The sequence below is a fragment of the Fundulus heteroclitus genome, chromosome 3, assembly GCF_011125445.2.
Source record: "Fundulus heteroclitus isolate FHET01 chromosome 3, MU-UCD_Fhet_4.1, whole genome shotgun sequence".
Lineage (NCBI taxonomy): Eukaryota > Metazoa > Chordata > Actinopteri > Cyprinodontiformes > Fundulidae > Fundulus > Fundulus heteroclitus.
In genome coordinates this window covers 12,978,557-12,998,493 of record NC_046363.1, presented here as the reverse complement: position 1 = coordinate 12,998,493, position 19,937 = coordinate 12,978,557, and the positions used below count along the sequence as shown (strand labels likewise).

Genomic DNA, 19,937 nt, shown 5'->3' with positions numbered 1-19,937 from the left:
TTCTCTGCAGGGGTGCAATGCTTCCTCACTCCTAAGCGTAGCAAGTCTGTGCAGCTTTCACATAAATATTCATGTGACACTGCAGCTGACGAAGACGAGGTTCCAGCGCCACACAAACCGTCTGGCTCCTTAAACTCTTTAACTCCCTTGCAGATTCTATGTTGACACCCTGATCTGCTCCACTTAGCGATGGCTGCAGAGCGCGGGGATCAGAGAAAAGAAAAAAGAAATCAACATATTGCAACAATTTGTTCTCATTATTGTGCATATCCAGGCCTATTTACTCACTGTTGATAAATAGAAAGAGACACGCTGCCCTGACCAGGACACCCCCCCCCCCCCCCCCCCCCCCCGCCCGACTCTGCCTGAAACCTGGCACCCTTCGCTGATGGAAACGGCAGGTGTGGCAGTGTTGTGGTGCCAGAAATCTTACCCCTCCGCTGATAGATATATAAATATTTTCTTCCCCCCCGCTAAAGCCCGGCCGAACAGCGCGGCGAATGTCCCATCCTGCTTTTCTGTGTCAAGGTTGGGGAAGAGGGTTAATTCCCAGTAAAGACCTGTCCCGGTGTCTGGAGGTCTCCAGATGGGGAAAGCGTTATGTAACCGGTGGTGACGGCCTCCGGTCCAGAACCTGCTTTAAAATCGCAGCACTGGAAAGAATGTCTGCAGCGATCTGTGTTTGATCAGGCCAGCCGAGTGACAGCGGCGGCTTTTATCGTAGACATCAGGCGTAGCAGCAAAGACTACTGCAGGATCATTTGGCTATTGGTAGAATAACTGTCACTGTTCCTGCTTTTAATGATGACTCTAGAAGTAAGAAGAGGCTTTGGTACCACCTACATTCATGTGCTTCTGTGCTTTAAATTGATGTTTTTTCATATGAAAAAGTAATACTGTGACGCATGCATGGAACTCATTTAGCTGCAAACAGGGAACTGATCCGGTTGTCTATTTCACCTGCTCCATGAGAAATACATCCAGGACTCGGAGTTTTTACAGTTCCCTCTTGGAACAGCTGGTGGAGGACGATTTGTTTTCCAGACAGTTATTGCTTCTTGTTCCTCGTCTCTATGCGCCAGGTTTCATAACATCGTACATGTGAAGTAGCTTTTTCCGTGTCTATCCATCCTCTTCCCTCCATTTGTTTAAAACAGATCAGTTTATTCTGAGTCTCTGTTCTTCACAGTCCTTCTGACCAGGAGCCTCCATGCCGGTTCTCTGAGGACCTCTGGAGCCTTAAAGCTGCTCTAAAAACAGAACCTTGAGGACCATAGTTTATTTTGAATAAAGCTTATTCGCTGACCAGCCACTTTATCAGGTATGACTTGTAAGCACCCCCTTTTGCCTCCAGAACAGCCCTTATTGTTAGCAGCAACAATCTAACAAGATTGTCAGAAACAATCCCTTGTAGCCTATAGGCCATTTTTTATATAAGTTTTTATATAAGTTTTAAATAAGTACTTTAAAACTAATTTATATTAGAATTTGTTTCAATACAAAGTTTCCTGGTATAATTTCTGTTGTGATTTGGCACTTGACAAATAAACCAAACTCTGAAAGGGTGTCTGACCTTTCTCATCCTGGAGGTGCTTTTAAAGCCAAGCTGACTGCAGCACGTTCCCAGACTTCCTGTGAGAAACAGCTGCTTTTATTGATGGCCACGTTGTGTATCACTTTACCCACCACACACAGGACGCTCCCATACAGTTGTGCATGGGGCAGCGTTTATGTGCAGCTCTGTACCTGCAGCCTCAGCCAGCCACACTGCAGCTTCCGACACGCGTCCATTAGCGGCTGAATTATCCGTCTGCAGCTGCAGCACTGAAATCCAAACCACACAGGGAGACATAGGACACTTTGTCGGTCAGTCTCACCCATCTTAATGTGAGCGGTGCAGGATACGCATCGTGCAGACATCGCCGGGCCACTGCATCCTTTCAGCTTCTCACAGAATCATATGCGTAGAGATGTTGCAGGCTGGCTGTCTGAGCCGAATGTCTGGAAGCAGCAAAGAGAGACAGCCTGTCTGGGAACATCCCAACCAACCTTCCTGAATTCCTTCCCCGCTTTTAAATAGACCAAAGACGCGTGGGGCGTTGAGCAGAGCTCACTCTGCTGTTGCAAGCCTTGGAGATAATGCCAAGTCACTGTGTTGATCAGCTTTTCACGTTTGCACCGCAGTCATTAAGGAATTTAAGCTGCACAGATGGCCCATTTTTTTCAAAACTACTATCAAATAACAGAAGTTCGGTATTGAGTTGTAAAACCGAGTGCTTAAAAGGCGAGAGAAAAGGTTCTGTCACTTAGATTCTGATAACTTTAAATAGCAGCAGAGGAAGTGTGGATAGAGGTGAAAGATTTATTCCCTCAGAAGACTTACTGTAAATCAGACCAGTGTCCATTATGTTCACAGCTTTTGCCAATCTGGCCGATGTTCGGCCTTATGATTAATGCCTCTTTTATCGGCCTAACTCTTGACATTATACAAACTTTCATCAAACATTATTTTCGATGCACACAAAGAATGCTTAAGGGTCTCAAAGAGCTGCCAATGAGTCTGTAATTATTTAGGTCTGTCTGTGCTTTGATCCTCAAGCATTTCACACGTTTTACTGCCCTGCAAAAAAAAAGTGACTCCTCTTGAGCTGATGTATCACATCCTCTCTGTTTATGTGATCGACCAGGAGAGCCATGGTAACTCTGGAGGAGCTCCAGACATCCACAGCCCAGGAGAGGGACTCTGTCTACAGCACAACTGTTAGCCGGGATCTTCACTAATCAAACTTTTATTCAAGGGTGCAAGAAGAAAAGGTGTGAAAAGCCTCTTTTCACAGGCCATGTAGAGGACAGAGCCAACACGTGGAAGAGGGTGCTTGGTTCAGACGAGAAAAAAAACTGTTTTGGCCGTTGTGCAAAATGTTATTTCTGCTGGAAAACTAACATGTCCCATAATGCATTGGAAAACATGGCAATGGCAGCACCATTCTGTAATGAATGTTTCCTTAAATAGGGACAAATGGCCTTCACAGACACTGTTAAGGTAGAGCTTTATTTTATAAAGAATTGTTAACATTTTCTGTCTCTAGATGTACACAAAGGTGGCAGAGACATCCACCAAAAGACTTGCAAGTGCAACTGTTGTTAAAATTGGTAACACAAGTAAAAGTGTTGACTTAGGCCCGCTGAGCCCAACTGCATGCTAGACTCTCCGGGTTTTTCTTTACAAAACAAATCAAAAGCCACGTTTCACTTTTAATTCACTTCATAAGCTGCACTGCTTCATAAAGATCTCAATAAAATACTTTGTGGTTGTGACGTCATCAGATATGGAAAAATTCAAGGCTGTGACAACCTTTGCTCCTCCACCTGAGAAATGGAAATCTCTCTCAACTCTTTCATCCATTCAACACAAATAAAATATGTTTGCCTCAGAGAGACCATGCATCTAAAATAACGTTGACAGCGTAAAATGAATAAATAACTAACAGTATTTTCTACCTAGCTGTGTCAGTCAGACTGAAAAGGGTCATATTTGACAAGCCGATGCTTCAGCAGACTGTTTACGAAGCTGGGGATGAGACATATAAAGCAGATCCCTCCGCGCAGAGCTCCAAGTCGTTGAGAATCCTTTGTGTTTGGCGCCATCGTGTGGCAGCGTTTGGACACTACACGAGCCGACGCCTCTGCGGGCCTTATCTCTCCAGCTCCGGTTGCCAGTGGTGCAGATTTAACGGCGACACCGCTGCAAGGTTGGTACACGCAATGTTATTTACGCGATTGTTTGAGTATGAGATCAAATTACTTTCAGTGCGATGCATTTATTAGATTCTTATTTAAAAAAGATATTTGCCGGCTCACTTCAAAGGCAAGCTTTATAGAATCTGTCGTAAATTGTATCGCTCTCGTTACTTTGTATGGAGTCGATACTTGAGGAATTGAACTGCTGTTATTTTTATTTTATATTTTTTTCCAATAATATCCAGCATCCAGAGTCAACAGATCCTGGTGCTAAGTCTCAATCAGATGGAAACTGACACACACACACACACACACACACACACACACACACACACACACACACACACACACACACACACACACACACACAGTTATGTTTAACATCATTCTGGGATTCAGGTCTGGACTTTGACTAGACCATTCCAACACATGACTACGCTTTGACCTAAACCATTCCACCGTAGCTCTGGCTGTACGTGTTGGGTGGTCGTGTTGCCGTCACTTATGCAACCTTTAACAGCCATTCCTCCACGACTGGCCTGAGTTTAACTTCATCCATCCTCCCAAAAACACGGACCAGCTCCCCTGACCGTGCGGAAGAGACCACTATGTTCCACAGTGGGGACGTGGGGCGTAACATTCTGCGTGTGTGACCAGAGCACCTCCTCCTACATGTCTGCCGTGTTCCCTACATGGATTACAAACAAAACTTCTCATGGCTTCCTTTCAACGACGGCTTTCTTTTCCTCACTCTTCTATCAAAAGCCTGATTTGTGGAACATAATCTCCCACCTGAGCCGTGGATCTTAGCAGCTCCTCCAGATTACCACGGACCTCTCGGCTGCTCCTCCAATAGATGCCATCTTTGTCCCGCCTGTCAGTTTGGGTAGACTGCCGTGTCCTGTTACATTGTCCTGTTACATTTTATGACGGATTGAGCATTGCTTTGTCAGAGGCTCAAAGCTTAGCATGCGGGTTTATAACCTAACCCCCGCTTTAAGTTCCTCCATCACATCATCTCTGACCTGCCCCACCGTCTTGCTTGGTCTTCGTGGTGCTGCTTGTTCTCTAATAAACCTCTGAGGCTTTCGCACAACAGCTTAATTTAACACAACGAATTTAACTCTGTTCACTGTCAAAACTAAAGTATTTGCATCTTTTCCTTTTCTCCCCTCGATCACCCTGCAGCAGCAGGATGGTCCTCCGTGTCCTGGACAGACAGCTCCTGAGGAGCGCCGGCTGTCGGGCTCTCATGGCCAGGTGAGGAATCCGGACAGCATGGCTTTATCTTCGTTGCAGTAGCAATGAAATGGACTACAACCCTAATCTGATGGCGTTTCAGGGAACTACCACAGTTTAAATTGAACGCTAATATTTAGAGGCACCTCCAAAAAAACAGGGTTGCAGCATTGATTTCCAGGAAGTCAAGCTTCCAGCACCTTTACAGTCTCCAGACGGTGCTTTCCTGTCCTTGCAGGCTGCAGAGACAGGCTCAGAGACAGACTCAGAGACAGAGCCGTGGCTGTGTTTACTCCAGCGTCCACGGCTTCGACCGCGAGGAGATCAGCGGGAAGCTGCGGGCCTTCCCCGGAGGCTCCGTCGATCTGCTGCGGCGGGACTCCGGCATCGCCGTGCTGACCATCAACAACCCAGCTCGCATGAACGCCTTCTCCGGTACCGTCGGGGGATGCCGCATGTGCCGTCGCAGATTGCGGCCTCCACCTGTCCGGTGTGGCGTAGTGACTTTGTTCCCTTCCCGGCAGGCAGCATGATGGTGGAACTGGAGGAGAGGGTGAGCCAGCTGGAGAGCTGGACGGAAGGCAAAGGCCTCGTTGTTCAGGGCGCCGCTGGGACGTTCTGCTCTGGATCTGACCTCAACGCAGTCCAAGCGATATCCAACCCACAGGTACATCTGACAGCGGGATGCCTGTGTCACTCCTGTTGGCACACATCTAAACTAGCCCCGCCTTTCCTCACAGGACGGGATGAAAATGTGCATGTTCATGCAGGACGCGCTAACAAGACTACTCAGGTAAAGGCTCCCGTTTTTGTCTTCGTTGTTTTGCAAACTCCAAATGGAGCGTCAAAAACGGCAGATGCAGGTTTTACAGCATTGCAGCAGCCGTTATACCCCTCAGGCTTCTCCACATTTCATCATCTTGTACCCACAAGCACCACAGTTTCAGCCTGTTTTGATCAAAGCCTCATTTAAACACTATGTGTGAAGAAAAATACCCCCCCCCCCACACACACACACACATACACACACAGCATATAACCCTGAAATATGCATTTGTGCAGTGACGCACGGTGGTGGCAGCATCATGCTGTGGGGATGCTGGTTAGTTAAACGTTAATTACAGGCCAGTTCTGACACAGGGCATTAAATACCAACGCAGGGCAAACTTTTCACGTTTTGATGACCACGTTGAACGAAATCCTGTTAAATACGTAGAAACCGACGGCTAAATATGAAGAGGTTCCAGGGGAATGAATAGTTTCTTAGCTCAGGTCATCATGTGTGTGCTGACAGCGGGGTGTTGTCGGTTGCAGGCTGCCTCTGATCTCCGTGGCTCTGGTGGAGGGCAGAGCTGTGGGCGGAGGCTCAGAACTCGCCACCGCCTGTGATTTCAGGTACTGAGGTCACAATCTTCGTTTGCAGAGAAAATACGTCTTCCTTTAGAAATGGGTAAAAATGTAACAGACAATCAAACACATATTAATTACATTAGACACTTGTTTGTGTAAATTACAAATTTCTCCTGTTTTTTTTTTGTTGTTTTTTTTTGCTCTTTAAAAGTTTCAGATCATTCAACATTTTAAATAACATTTAAAGGGAACCTGATTAAATGACGCAGATTTTAAATGAGCATTTTATCTATTGAGAGAACAAGGCCTCCCACATTAAGCTGGCCCTGTGTGCCATCCTAGCTGGCAGTGAGTCTTGTAAGTCTTTTGCCACGTGTACATGTCAACGACTTTGCTCCTCATCTGGCTTCATTTAATCGGGACAGGTGAGGATGTGCTTTGCTTTTTGGAGATCTTTAAGCTTTTTTATGGTTTCAGGTCGCTTCTGTTAAGTGACTTCTTGATTCAGAAAGTTTGGCACCAATTGGGCCTGGATTTGGCTTCTGAAATTAAACCAGAAATATTGGCTAATTACATTTATCCCTTAGTAAATTGAAGCATTCGTAATAGACTCTGATGTCAGATTAAAATGTGTTTATTGATCTGAAACATTTAAGTGTAACACATAACAAAAATACAGAATAAATCTGTTCATTGTTTTCATGGAGCTGTATCCTAACACATTCTCCGGTACCCAACATGGTGACCGCCATCTCTTTCTAACAGATTAATGACACCAGGCAGCGTGATCCAGTTCGTCCATAAACACATGGGTCTGGTCCCGGGCTGGGGAGGCGCCGCGCGGCTCGTCCGCATCGTGGGAAGCCGGAACGCGCTGAAGCTGCTTGGCGGCGCTCTGAAAGTAGACCCCGAACTTGGCCTGGGCATCGGGCTGGCAGACGGAGTCCTGGAGGCCGACGAGGACGCAGGGACTCCCCTGCAGCAGGCGGAAAACTGGCTGCGTCGCTACACCGAGGGACCGGCCCCTGTGATCCAGGCGGTTAAAAAGGTGGTGCTGGCAGGAAGAGAGCTCCCCCTGACCGAGGCTCTGAGGACGGAGAAGGACGTGTTTGGAACGGTGTGGGGCGCTCCGGCTAATCTGCAAGCCCTGGCCAGCAAGTCCAAACACAGATGACTAGGCCCCAGAATATGAATATATATATATATATATATATATATATATATATATATATATATATATATATATATATATATATATATATATAGACACACACACACACACAAAAGTACGGTCTCAATTCAAGAGAGAGGCTGACGGATGTTTGATATTTTTACACTTTGATGGACTGAAACTGTTTTAAGTGCTTTCATGATTAAATGGACAATACAGAGTGACAAATGTAGACCTTTTCTGTTTAAAAAGAATAAATCAGTTTGTTTATGCCGTTGACGAGATTTCACTGGCATACCCGGCTCACAGATGATTAAGAAAAAAAGTCATCTGTCATATATATCTCCTAATTACGGTGCTGATTAGGTCGCTGCAGGCTGGGTTTAACCGATGCTCACACGCTGAAGGAGAACAACAAGGGGCATCGACATCTTCCCCTTAACTCGCTGGCTTTGGGTTGGATTAGGAAATCCTCAACGCCAAGAGCACGATGTGATTTTGAATAATCAGAGTCAGGAGCCTGCTGTGAGCCAAAGTGAAATACAAATATGAGATGAGGTTTGGGAATCGTTTTGCCTTTGCAGATCTGTCCAAGCAGCATTTGGACACCACAGATGTGCTGGAACCGCTGTAACAGGACAGGCCCCCGCAGGCTGGCAGACATTTGTCCCGCGCCACCGTTCCAGAGGTCGCGCTTCCTGGCTGGAGACCCAGAGAAAGAGACAGAGACGGCGTTAAAACCTGCCGTGAGCAGAATAACAAACGCCTACAAGGTGAACATAAAGACGACCGACATGAGCAAAACAACGTAGCCATGAGAAAAGCCATGGTAAATTATAATGCAGCAGTTTTTTTTCCCCCGTTTTGTCAATTAAAGTAAATTAGTTTTGCCTTCTACAAATCCCTCTTATCGTGTTGCGCCCTATAATGGTGTTATCATGACTTTGACTGGACCACAATATTCACAATTTAACCTAAGCTGAATGATGGTTGGGGCTAGTTGCTAATTAAAGAGCCAACTGATTAGGAAGCGTTCAGATTAAGGAAACAGGAAAGAACCTGAAATCTCTCAAGTACTAAAACAAAGCTGATAAAAATCAAGAGCTGATCAGTCTCTCTGAAGGGCTTTGTCTAGATTTAGACCTGAGGGAAAAGTTTGGATCTATTTAACCTAAAGCAGGAGGACCTTTGAGGTCCGGCAGATTCCGTCACCAGTGTCGTACCCGGGTAGGACACTGTCCAGTTCTTCAGAACCAGCTTGTGTTTCCGCCCCAACCTCAGCAGCGGTTCCTGCTGCCTTTAGGCACCCTTGATCCCGCAAGGCTCGTTGGATGATTGGTGGTTCCTCATGTTGAACTTGGATCCATGTTGCCAGCATCACATTAAGTAAGCTTTGCTGAATGACGGTAAACACGGCGAGGCGTGGAAGATGAAACATGGCTGGAGCTGTGCACAACGGAATCGTGCACAAGGTGGTCCGACTCGTTTTGATTTCAATCTTGTTTAATTTTATAGTAAAAGTTTAACACTTTAACCATTCATCATTTCAAAGTTGCTCAGAGCCATAAACTAGAATATTATTCCCTTTAAAAGGGCCCCGTGTGAACATGGCAGAATCGTACAAACCTCACTGCAAAAACAGAACTAAAAATAGGTACAATTTTCTTGAAATTTGTGTATTTGTCCTTGATATGAGCAGGTGAATAAGACTATTTGTCAATGAAATAAGATTTTTCCACTTAAAATACAACAATTCATCTCCATCTTATTTCAAGTGCAGGATGTCTAATTATCTTATTTTAGGGGTAAAGATAGTCATTCCATTGGCAGATAATCTTATTTACTGGCTCAAATCAAGGACAAATAGGCTAACTTTAAGAACATTTTACTTGTTTTTAGATCCGTCTTTGCTTGTTAATTTTGAACATGTACTGAAGCTTCAGGAGTTTATTTTACGCCCAACCTAAAGCCACGGCCGAAGACTTGTGCTGAGATCCTGTCTGCTGCTGCCTCTGCAGTAGGGCTGTGCATAAAAATCGATACAAAGATTAATAGCGATGTTTTTTTAAAATTATTTAATATCGATATTCTGGCTTTCAATGTCGATATACCTCCCAACCCCTAGGGGGCGTTATTACAGCGCACCATTACTGTTCACAGCGAGGAAGTGCAAGGGAGACGAATTTGCGGAACGGCCGACAGGATTTTAGAAGCGCCATCGTCCCAAAAAAAAAAAAATCAGACATTTGGGCACATTTTTGGTTTCTGTGATACGTTAAATGCATTCAATCAAATGCACTTCATTTTCCTGTTAATATATCTGTGTTCAATAAATTTAACATATATTTGGCTGGTTTTGTTGATTGACTTTGAGCATTAAATTGAAAGTAATAAATATCGATATTGGAGTCAAATCAACTCAAGCTGAGCCATGTATCGAGAATCGTATTGAATCGGCTCATTCTAGGTGATACCCGGCCCGAGAAGCACGGCTCCACGGAGTAAAGCGGGGATCGGCGACCGGAAAAAAGGACCACACGGTTTACAGGTTAGCAGGATGAAATGAAAAAGTTTATTCTTAAATTACAAACCATGTAACAAAACGCTAAAGCCATAGCTGTTACACATACTTTATTATTCGGAATGGATAGTCCAAACAAACGACAAAAAATAAAATAAAAGCAGAGGATTTAATAGAAAAATAACGTCACTTGAAATTGCTCCAGGGTGGCAGACGGCGAGAGCTGCTCGTTCTTTTAGACGTCGCACGTGAACTGAAAAGTTAAAATTACCACGTCTCCAAACCCCTAATGTTGAAATAAAAACTCCCAACCGTGGACGCGTGAGAACTGTTCAGACGGGGACGTTAAAGCAGCTGCGTTGCTGCTCCTAAAGCAAAAAAAAGAAAATAAATTCACATTAAAATGACAAATTCCTTAAGGCTGGGCACCAATAAAATAAAAAACAAAAAAACCTCTAATGCTTACATTCACTTCAAATTCAGTTATTAATCGTCACAACAACTTGGGTTTCATGAAACTAGTGAAATCAAATCAAAAAGGCGAGCAGCCACACGTTCCCTTAAATGGGCCCGCTGTTAAAGATTAAGCTCCACGTTTTAGCGTCGACGTAGTTCAGAAGCATGATGGGATTTTGTCTTAGTTCTCTGCCTTGATGCAGACAAAAAAACGGATGAAGTGGCTCCTTAAAATAAGCCCGGCTCAGTTAACCGTGAGGACTGTGGAGGAAGTGTTTCATTATCGTCCCAGAGAAAACCAGCTGATTGGGTCAGGAACCACCATGGAGTCGGTCGGTCAGATTTAATGCAGTGGAGGAGGACTCAGGTTCCCGCGTTAGCCACAGCATCACCGTGGTGACGTTCATTAAAATGGCCGCTTCATTCCCACTTGTCACAAAAAAAGGTCTGACCCAGACCGACGGAGGCCTTCGGGGGTTCTGGACGGCAGATGTAAACAAAGACGCTTGGATTCGGGAGAATCGGGTTGGCGAGTTCACAGTGTGGCTCAGACCTGAAAGGAATAAAACCTAAACGCGTTCAAAGTAAAGCGGGTAGACAGGCGAGTCCGTTAAACCTCTGGTGTGATGCGTTCAACACAATCTGAGGCCAGACGCTCAGCCGGCTGGACCTCTGGAGACGCTGAGGAGTCACATCCAGATGTTTGCAGGGGTTAAAAATGAAAACCAGTGGCGTTGGTGAAGGAGCGCGACGCGCCTCCTCCCCTCTGGTACCAAACGACCCTCCCACCTCAGATCTGTCTGAGCAAAGCAGCGGATAAATTCACACTTCAGTCACCGTACACTGGCCGTCGGGCATTCTGGACCGCCCGCTGCTGTGGGACGACGGAGGGGGAGAGGCGGACTCCGCCCGAGGAGGCGCCCTGTCCTCCGGGGTCAGTCTCCGTCTCCGCGGCCAGTCCCCCCAAGGCTCCGTGTGATCCCCGTCTCCCTCCTCCTCCTCCTCTTCTTCTTCGTCGTCATCGCTCCAGTCCACAGAACCGGATTCCTCCACAGAGGTGTGGGGGTCAGAGGACCTGGAGGGTGACGTCTCTTCCTCGTCGTCGTCTTGCCCCTCCCCTTCCCCGCCCTCGGCCCTGTTGTGAGAAGGAGCGGACCCGGGGCTGATCTGCAGCTGGGAGAGAGTTTCTTCCACAGAGGGGCTTGTGCTGGGGCCAGGCTCACCCCTTGGGGAGGCGGCGGGCTGGGCAGCAGCGGAGGGGGCCCGAACAACCGCGGGGGTACCGGCTGCCTGCGGCGGAGCCCCCGCCGTGGTGGTGTCGGCCCCGTCTGCGGAGCTTTCCCGCCCCGCAGAGCCCAGAGCCCCGGCTACAGAATCGGCGTCCAGCCGCAGTCCGGCCACCCCCTTCTTGGGAATATCTATGACGTCCCTTTTCATCTTACGCCTGCGGCCGTGCTCGTTGCGCCTGTACTGCACCATGTTCTCCAGGTCGGCCACGTACAGGAAGCCGGCGATCAGCATTTCCGCCGTCTTCTTCCCCTTGGAGAAGGCGTCCTCCAGCTCGCGGCTGGTCCTCTCGTCGTACTGCCACCAGCCGTTGCGGCCCTCGTAGTACCACGCGTGGTCGCTTGCCGCCCCGCTGCGGCCTCCCGCCGACGCCTTCAGCTCCTCCGGGGAGAGGAGCGTGGGCCTTTCCAGGAAGTCGTCCGGTACTTCCTGTCTGCAGAGAGCGCAGCGCTTGCTCTGCCAGGACGCGCCCTTGACGCACAGGAAGCAGAAGACGTGGTGGCACGGCAGCTGGACGGGGTGAACGCAGCTCTGCAGGCAGATGGCGCACTCCGGCACAGACAGGGCCGGCGACGAGGCGCTGGGGTCGGAGCAGGAGGAGTCGGCGCTGCCGCCGCTTCCAGCGCCGCTGCTGCCTTTCTTGCTGGATGGGAGCGAGCTCACGGAGTGGTCGACCTCTCCACAACTAGCCATCCTTATAAAGTACTGCAGAAAAAAAAACAAGACGATTGTTAAGTTTCCCACAAAACCTTTACTGCCGCTGTAAAAAAATGAGAAGTAACCATTTCCCCCTCACTGATGTTAAAATGTGACCATAATAGAATATAAAGATATCTACGCAGCACCTGGAGACTAAATTACAATCTTTTGCACTCCCATAGACTCCAAGTCTACAACAAAATGTAAAAAAAGCCAGGTTAAAGGCAGGCTAAAAAAAAAAAAAGTGGATTTTTCGTGTCTACTTTAAAATATGCAAGTTTTTACATCTTATTTTGTGAAGTGCACCAATCCCTCGTGCAGCAACAACACAATGCCCCCACCCCTGTACTTCCCACCAGGTATGCTGGCTTTCCCCGTTTCCCCTGATGATCAACATGGCCAGACACCTAACATTTTATGTTGGGCAAGACCACAAGACATGTCTGCAAATATTAAGGTTTTAATCCGTGAGCCAGACACCCCGTCTACTTTTAAGACCCGTCTACTTTATGTTCTCCTCCTATAGATGATAAACTTGGCCCAGTCTTTCAGTGGTTAATGCCGTCTCTCTTTCCTAGACATAGCTATTCGCTGAACGTTCACTACAACTAACTTATGCTATTACAGCAGTGCTAGCTCCTGTACTTTTCTCTCACATAGAAAGTACTCTTGGATCAGCACTGCTCTATTCTTTTGTGTGTATTCTCTTCTCTGTCCAACCACACCCCAGTCATAGCAGATAGCCATCAACACTGAGTCTGGGGAGGTTTCCACTCCAACGTCGCCACAACAATGCTCTGTATCAGGGATTGCTGCAAAGTCAATGACGCCATGTAAGCGATTGTCCATTGTGGATACACGGCAAGATTTTTTTTGGGTCTACCACTTGATTTTTTTGTTCCATATCCCTGAGGCCCTTTTAAAAAAATGCAAAATGACTGTCTTACAGCATCCAACCTCAGCGATGGGACATGTGAGAGGTCTTCTTTATGCAGCTCGATGCTTCCACGTTCAAAGACTGTGAGCTTTTTTTGCCTTTGCCATCAATCACAGTGTGATTAATTGACAGGAAATGACATGGAATCCAAATTGTTGCATAGATTTTTGGCTTTCAAACGCTGTGGTCTTAAACTTTTGATCAGCCTGTTTGAGTTCAATTGTTGTTTTCAATAAATTGCCAGCTCACATCTTTTGGTCTCTTGTTCCCATTTCTTCTTTTGTTCATTTACAAGCTCTACTTAGAGCCTTCTTAAGATCCAACAGAGCAAAATGCAAATTCATGCAATTTTTTTAACCGGTCTTAAGATTTTGATCAGGAGTGTAATATAGGCACCTCTCAAAAGATAAATCAATGTTCGATTACTAAAAAGAGACTTGGGATATTCTGCTTTAAACCTAACACTAATGCTCTCCAAAAAAAAAAAAACAACTACAACAACAGAAATCTGAGACCTTCATATAAATATACATACAAATATAATGAGACTAAAGTACACAAGGGTGGACGCTTAACTTTTTGCACGGGTTTGTATTTCAAGGTATCAGATTAAAGGAGGTCCACTTTCCACATATGATTATCTAATAGGGATGCACCGATATTGATACCCGATATTAATATTGTTATGTCCAATAATCCATATTTACCGATGTGTGTTTATATGTACAAATATTAACATTTACATTTCTGGGATGATAAAATTTTACACAATTTGTACCCACTGAGAACTATACTAATGTTAACAGAATTTTTTAATGGGGGTTGTAATCTGGATTTACACGCTGCTTTCCGTATGTCTTCTTTCGACTCCGTGATAAACGAGCACACTGCTGATATTGCATCTCTGCTTCATTTAAAAACCCAACAATCCTGGCTGCCATGCATCACTGTCACATGGCCAAAAAGAAAAATAGAAATAGAAATAAATGACCATTCCCTCCCCCTCCTGAAACACTGGCACAAAGGGAAACTAGATGAAAATAAACAATCGGACCAGTTTTACTTATCGGACCGATGAGATATGTTGGCCGATACCAATGTTAATGCCGATATATATCGTGCATCCCTATATTCTATCCACATCACAATTACGCCCCGTTACCGTCAGAAAAACGACGCTGATGTTTTTTGTTGCGAAAAGTTCAATGCTGGATTTTCCACTCCTCCTCCTAGAGCACAGAGCCAGAAATCGAGAAGTTCCCACTGAGCAAACAGGGGTTACAACTAAAAGTGGACACAGCGGAGGATCACACTAAAAAAAAAACAAAAAAACATGCATCACCTTCATAGGCGATATTTCTCACACTCACCTGAAGTTGTCAAGGCAGATGGATCATCAGGAGAGCTCGTGAACCTTCAAACCACCCACTGTAAAAAAAAAAAGAAAAACAAAGCAGTCAGAGGAAACATACAGGCTACCACGCAGATCAGACCCAGGAACAGCAGCATGTGATACCAAGCTACTCATTGTGATCCATCACCCTATGAGCTTTCTGATTAGCTGATAATTCATTTAGCTGAGTGTAATGGGAGAGGGGCAATTTAGGGGAGGGGGGGGGCTGTGTGAAAAGACACAACAGTGAGCGCATACATGTAACAATGCATTGCGGTCAGTCTGAGAGACAGGGGGTGTTCAGCTAGCTAATAACAGCTGCGCAACACCGTGAAATGTTCCCTTTTCACCCGAGACGTTCAACCGGAAGTCACAATGTGGAGCCACGGGGAGCTAAAAGCCTCTGCAGCAGTTTAAAGGCTGCTGTCGCTAGCTGACGCTGCCCAGGCTAAGCGTTCAGCCTCCAGTAAATAGACGGAGCTCATCTGATGGCGCTAGCTTGTTTCAGCAGAACGACATAAACAGCAGAGGGGGGGGGGGGTGACACACAGACACCACAACGATTAAATACTCGCCATATCTTAAACATCTGTTTCCACTGGCGCTCTCCGCGGTGGCGATCAGAGACGCGTGAAACCCAAATGCAGTGTTAACTGGCTTTGTTTTCCCCCTCAGAGAAGCTGTGATAAAGGAGAAGACGTAACAATGCGGCATTACGTCACCGAACGTCCAGCCCATGGGGTCCAATCACACGGCAGGATACGCGAAAACAGTGTTATTAAGGAAGTGATTTAATTAAATCAAATTGTAAGGTTTTTTTTTAAGTAGCAGATTGATGGAAAATAAATAAATTACATTTTCTGAAAGCAAACAAAAACAAACTCCATCAGAATAATAGAACAGGGTTGAATTACTGTGGATTATGTGAGAATTAGAAGGAGTTAATAATAAAAAATAAAAATAAATAAAAAAGAAGACAGGCTCCAAGGAGAGACAACACAGGGATGCCTGTGGGATAAAAATGGGATGGAGAGTAGAGCGGATAGCCCGTGTATCAGTTACACGGAGGTGTAATGTTGCTAAGTCAGTTTAGGTTGGGGCAAAACACTGAACTGGTTTGGGTGAGGAGGAGAAAGGTTGCCAACTGTCCCTTGAAGAAAAAGGAACTGATCCATATTTGGAAACTAAAACATGTGTCTAATCAACTTGAGGCTTGAGTCAAATGTTTACAAAATCATTTCACAAAGAAAAAAGGCAAAAACTGATTCATCACGTCAGCAGTGTGGAAGACAAGCCAAGAAGTGTCCCTGGTTTATTTTTCAAGGGCCTATCAACCCTAGTGAGGAGTGTTAGGGTGAATCAGTGGAACACATTCTTTTGAGCCATAGAAAACGTGAAACAAACAGAGGGAAGATCGGGTTATTAAATGGTATTTTTAGTCAACATAGTAACCCTGACGTAGCAGCAGAGAACCAAAGTAATGTGAGGGGATGTGTTAACAATTATATGCCCCAGATATCAGGCATGCATGGAAGAGCAGCAAAAAGAAAGCCAGTTCACACCAGCAATGTGGGCGACAGCATGCAAACATGATGAACAAGTTGTTCTGGTCAGATGTGAACACTGAACTTTTTGACCTACATGCAAAGCATTTTGTGCAGCAGAAAGATGGTGTGCATTGGACCTCACTCTGAGCACACCATCCCTACTGTGAAACATGGTGGTGGCAGCATCGTGCTGTGCTTTTCCTCAGGATGGACAGTGATGCTGGTCAGAGTTGATGGGAAGTTGGATAAAATCCTGGACAGAAGCTTGTTTTAGCCTTCAGACATTTACATTTGGAAATACATATAATACACACTATTCCTTTTTTAATTACCTGAATATTTCTAGTTTTAAATTTAACAATAGATAAGACTTCACCAAATCCAATCCAATCCGATCCACTTTATATTATATAGCACATTTAACAACAGAAAAAGTTTCCAGTCTGCTGTACATAACAAAAAATTTAATAAATCTAATTAAATAAAATAAATAAACTAAAAGGACCACACAACTACGTGGTGTCAAAAGTCAAAGAGTAAAAGTGGGTCTTAAGACGAGACTTAAACACTCCACCGTAGAGGCAGTCCGTACATGGAGCGGCAAAGCATTCCAAAGTCTGGGGCCAACTACAGAAAAGGCTCCGTCCCCTCTGGTTTTAAGCCTCGTCTTAGTCACTATTAACTGAAGATGGCCCTCAGACCTCAGAGCACGTGCCGGAGAATAAATCTGGAGGAGGTCCGTGATGTATTGAGGAGCCACTCCATTCAGGGCTCTAAACACAAACAATAAAATCTAAAAATCAATTCTAAAACAAACAGGGAGCCAGTGCAAAGACGCAAGAATTGGTGTAATGTGTTGATATTTTCTGGTCCCCGTTAAAATACGAGCCACTGCATTTTGGACTAACTGCAGATGGGACAGAGCTCGTTGGCTAATGCCTGAATAAAGTGCATTACAGTATTCCAGACGGCTAGAAATAAAACAGTGTAAAACCTGCTCAAAGAGGTTAAAAGTTAAAAATGGCTTTACCTTAGATAAAAGACGGAGATGATAAAAACACAATTTTAAAACGCTATTTATTTGTTCATTCAATTTAAAATCGCTATCTATGGTGACACCAAAACTGGTTACTTTGGAACGCACAAAATGCTTGAAATGTCCCAAATCAGAGATGGCACTTCCAAACACCATCCCCTCTGTCTTGCTCTCATTAAGCTTCAGAAAGTTTTTTGACAGCTAAGCCTTGACTAAAGCTACTCAGCCATGGAAAAAAAAATTATGATAAGGGCACAGGCCAGCTAAAGAGAGCTCGATAATAAACAGTTCACAGTATCTTACAAAAAATATATGAAATAGAAATAAAGGGACATGGTTTCCAGAACCCTTGCCTTTTCTAATTTGCAAAAAGCTCAAGCTCAATCAATACCAGACAAGCAGCGCCTGTGAACACCTGTTATCAATTTTTGTCACAGATTGTAAATTGGATTTAGGTCTGGACTTTGGCCGGTTTCATGTCAACACAAACGTACTCTGATCTAAACCATTCCGACTGTAGCTCTGACTGTATGTTTATTGCTCTGCTGGGAGGTAATCCTCCACCCATAAGGGTCATAAATTAATAATAATTTTGCTTCCCCTTCACAGTTATGCGCTAATTATATATATATATATATATATATATATATATATATATATATATATATATATATATATATATATATATATATAGAGAGAGAGAGAGAGAGAGAGAGAGAGAGAGAGAGAGAGATTTTATTTTAGCAGGGTGAGCCTCCTGAACGCTAGGTGGCGGTAACGCTCCACCGCCCCCGCCGTTCAACAACAGCGCGAAGGAGAAGCGGAGTGTTCCTGTTCGCTCGCTGCTAGAGGACGTTGGTGTCACAGAGGAGAGCGGCTCGTCGACTCTTTTTATTTTCGCCCAGCCACACGCAAAGAAGACCCCAAAGCAAGATGTTCTCCCGCGCAGTGAGACCCACCGTGAGCCTGGCTCGGAGCCTGTCCACCTCCTCGCAGAACCACGCCAGGGTGGCGGTGCTGGGCGCTTCTGGCGGCATAGGCCAGCCGCTGTCCCTGCTGCTGAAGAACAGCCCCCTGGTGAGCCAGCTCTCCCTCTACGACATCGCCCACACGCCCGGGGTGGCCGCCGACCTCAGCCACATCGAGACCCGGGCCCAGGTGAGCGGCTACATCGGCCCCGACCAGCTGGACGCGGCGCTGCAGGGCTGCGAGGTGGTGGTGATCCCGGCCGGCGTGCCGAGGAAGCCCGGCATGACCCGGGACGACCTGTTCAACACCAACGCCACCATCGTGGCCAACCTGGCCGACGCGTGCGCGCGCAACTGCCCCGAGGCCATCGTCTGCATCATCGCCAACCCGGTGAACTCCACGATCCCCATCACGTCGGAGGTGATGAAGAAGCGCGGCGTGTACAACCCCAACAGGGTGTTCGGGGTCACCACCCTGGACATCGTCAGGGCCAACACCTTCGTGGCGGAGCTCAAGGGCCTGGACCCGGCGCGGGTCAACGTGCCCGTGATCGGCGGCCACGCCGGCAAGACCATCATCCCCCTGATCTCCCAATGCACTCCGAAGGTCGACTTCCCCTCCGACCAGCTGACCGCCCTGACCGAGCGCATCCAGGAGGCCGGCACGGAGGTGGTGAAGGCCAAGGCCGGAGCGGGCTCCGCCACCCTGTCCATGGCCTACGCGGGCGCCCGCTTCACCTTCTCCGTCCTGGACGCCATGAACGGGAAGGAGGGCGTGGTGGAGTGCGCCTTCGTCCGGTCCGAGGAGACGGAGTGCAAGTACTTCTCCACGCCCCTGCTGCTGGGCAAGAACGGCATCGAGAAGAACCTGGGGCTGGGCAAGCTGTCTGCGTTTGAGGAGAAGCTGGTGGCCGACGCCATCGGCGAGCTGAAGGCCTCCATCAAGAAGGGCGAGGACTTTGTGGCCAACATGAAGTGATCAGGAGTTTGAGCCAAAGGAACCAGCCGTCATGGATCATTTGTTCTGTCTTAAAAGGCATCAGACTGGCTGAAGATCTGTCAGTGTTTCCTCTCTTTTTCTGCTGGCAGTAGGGTCATCCTGTTATGTGTTTGTTTTGCTCCCCTTCACCAACCATGGCTTTGCTCTCTGTGTATAATCGATACCCATTCTCTACTGTACTGTTTTTTTTGTTGTTTTTTTTTTTGTGTGTGTGCAAATCTAGATGAATTCTGTATTTGCTTCGACTTCCTGCTGTGAACAAGGAGGGAACGCTGTCATGCCTGCTGATGCACCAACGGTTGTTACTGAAGAGCCAAAATATTCACTCCACCAATAAAACAGAGGAGCTTTACAAATGTTTCTTTTCCCTCATCTATGTCGCACCAAAACGGTTTAAAAGGGTGAAAAGATAAGATAAGATAGGCTTTATTGATCTCACGTTGGAGAAATTCACATGTCACATCGACAGTAGTCATGCCTCAGCAGGAGGGAGGGGTGGTCAGGTCAAAGAATAAATATTTATCTAGTAAACTTCTGCTAACTGTATTTTGCGAGGTATAAAATTGCCCTAAAAACCAGTATCAGAGGTTTT

The 19,937-nt window shown here is 46.2% G+C and overlaps 3 protein-coding genes across 4 annotated transcripts; 2 read left to right on the top strand and 1 right to left on the bottom strand.

Annotated features, from left to right (window-relative positions):
- The first annotated feature begins 3,531 nt into the window (after positions 1 to 3,531).
- Positions 3,532 to 7,544, top strand: echdc1 (enoyl CoA hydratase domain containing 1). 2 transcript variants are annotated; one of them, XM_012864618.3, is made up of 7 exons: positions 3,532 to 3,752; positions 4,930 to 5,001; positions 5,219 to 5,415; positions 5,505 to 5,647; positions 5,721 to 5,773; positions 6,295 to 6,375; positions 7,096 to 7,544. In XM_012864618.3, exons 1-7 carry the CDS (start codon positions 3,547 to 3,549, stop codon positions 7,502 to 7,504), a joined length of 1,161 nt encoding a protein of 386 aa, XP_012720072.2. In that variant the 5' UTR covers positions 3,532 to 3,546; the 3' UTR covers positions 7,505 to 7,544. The 2 variants fall into 2 exon arrangements, with proteins under 2 accessions (XP_012720072.2, XP_035986250.1); XM_036130357.1 differs by lacking the exon at positions 3,532 to 3,752 and having other exon boundaries at positions 4,913 to 5,001; positions 5,232 to 5,415.
- Positions 7,545 to 10,050: 2,506 nt separating this feature from the next.
- LOC105927743 (E3 ubiquitin-protein ligase rnf146) lies at positions 10,051 to 15,522 on the bottom strand. The gene is made up of 3 exons (XM_012864661.3): positions 15,370 to 15,522; positions 14,772 to 14,829; positions 10,051 to 12,470 (listed from the first exon to the last, which is right to left on the bottom strand). Exon 3 carries the CDS (start codon positions 12,456 to 12,458, stop codon positions 11,301 to 11,303), a length of 1,158 nt encoding a protein of 385 aa, XP_012720115.2. The 5' UTR covers positions 12,459 to 12,470; positions 14,772 to 14,829; positions 15,370 to 15,522; the 3' UTR covers positions 10,051 to 11,300.
- A 2,651-nt stretch (positions 15,523 to 18,173) lies between these two features.
- mdh2 (malate dehydrogenase 2, NAD (mitochondrial)) lies at positions 18,174 to 19,701 on the top strand. Its single transcript, XM_012864660.3, has one exon. It carries the CDS (start codon positions 18,311 to 18,313, stop codon positions 19,322 to 19,324), a length of 1,014 nt encoding a protein of 337 aa, XP_012720114.1. The 5' UTR covers positions 18,174 to 18,310; the 3' UTR covers positions 19,325 to 19,701.
- Positions 19,702 to 19,937: the final 236 nt, after the last annotated feature.

Coding starts and splice junctions, on each gene's coding strand:
- echdc1 (XM_012864618.3), top strand. CDS start 3,547: ATGCTTCAGCAGACTGTTTACGAAGCTGGGGATGAGACATATAAAGCA. Junction 5,002..5,218: donor TGTCGGGCTCTCATGGCCAG/GTGAGGAATCCG, acceptor CTGTCCTTGCAG/GCTGCAGAGACAGGCTCAGA. Junction 5,648..5,720: donor AAGCGATATCCAACCCACAG/GTACATCTGACA, acceptor CTTTCCTCACAG/GACGGGATGAAAATGTGCAT.
- LOC105927743 (XM_012864661.3), bottom strand. CDS start 12,458: ATGGCTAGTTGTGGAGAGGTCGACCACTCCGTGAGCTCGCTCCCATCC.
- mdh2 (XM_012864660.3), top strand. CDS start 18,311: ATGTTCTCCCGCGCAGTGAGACCCACCGTGAGCCTGGCTCGGAGCCTG.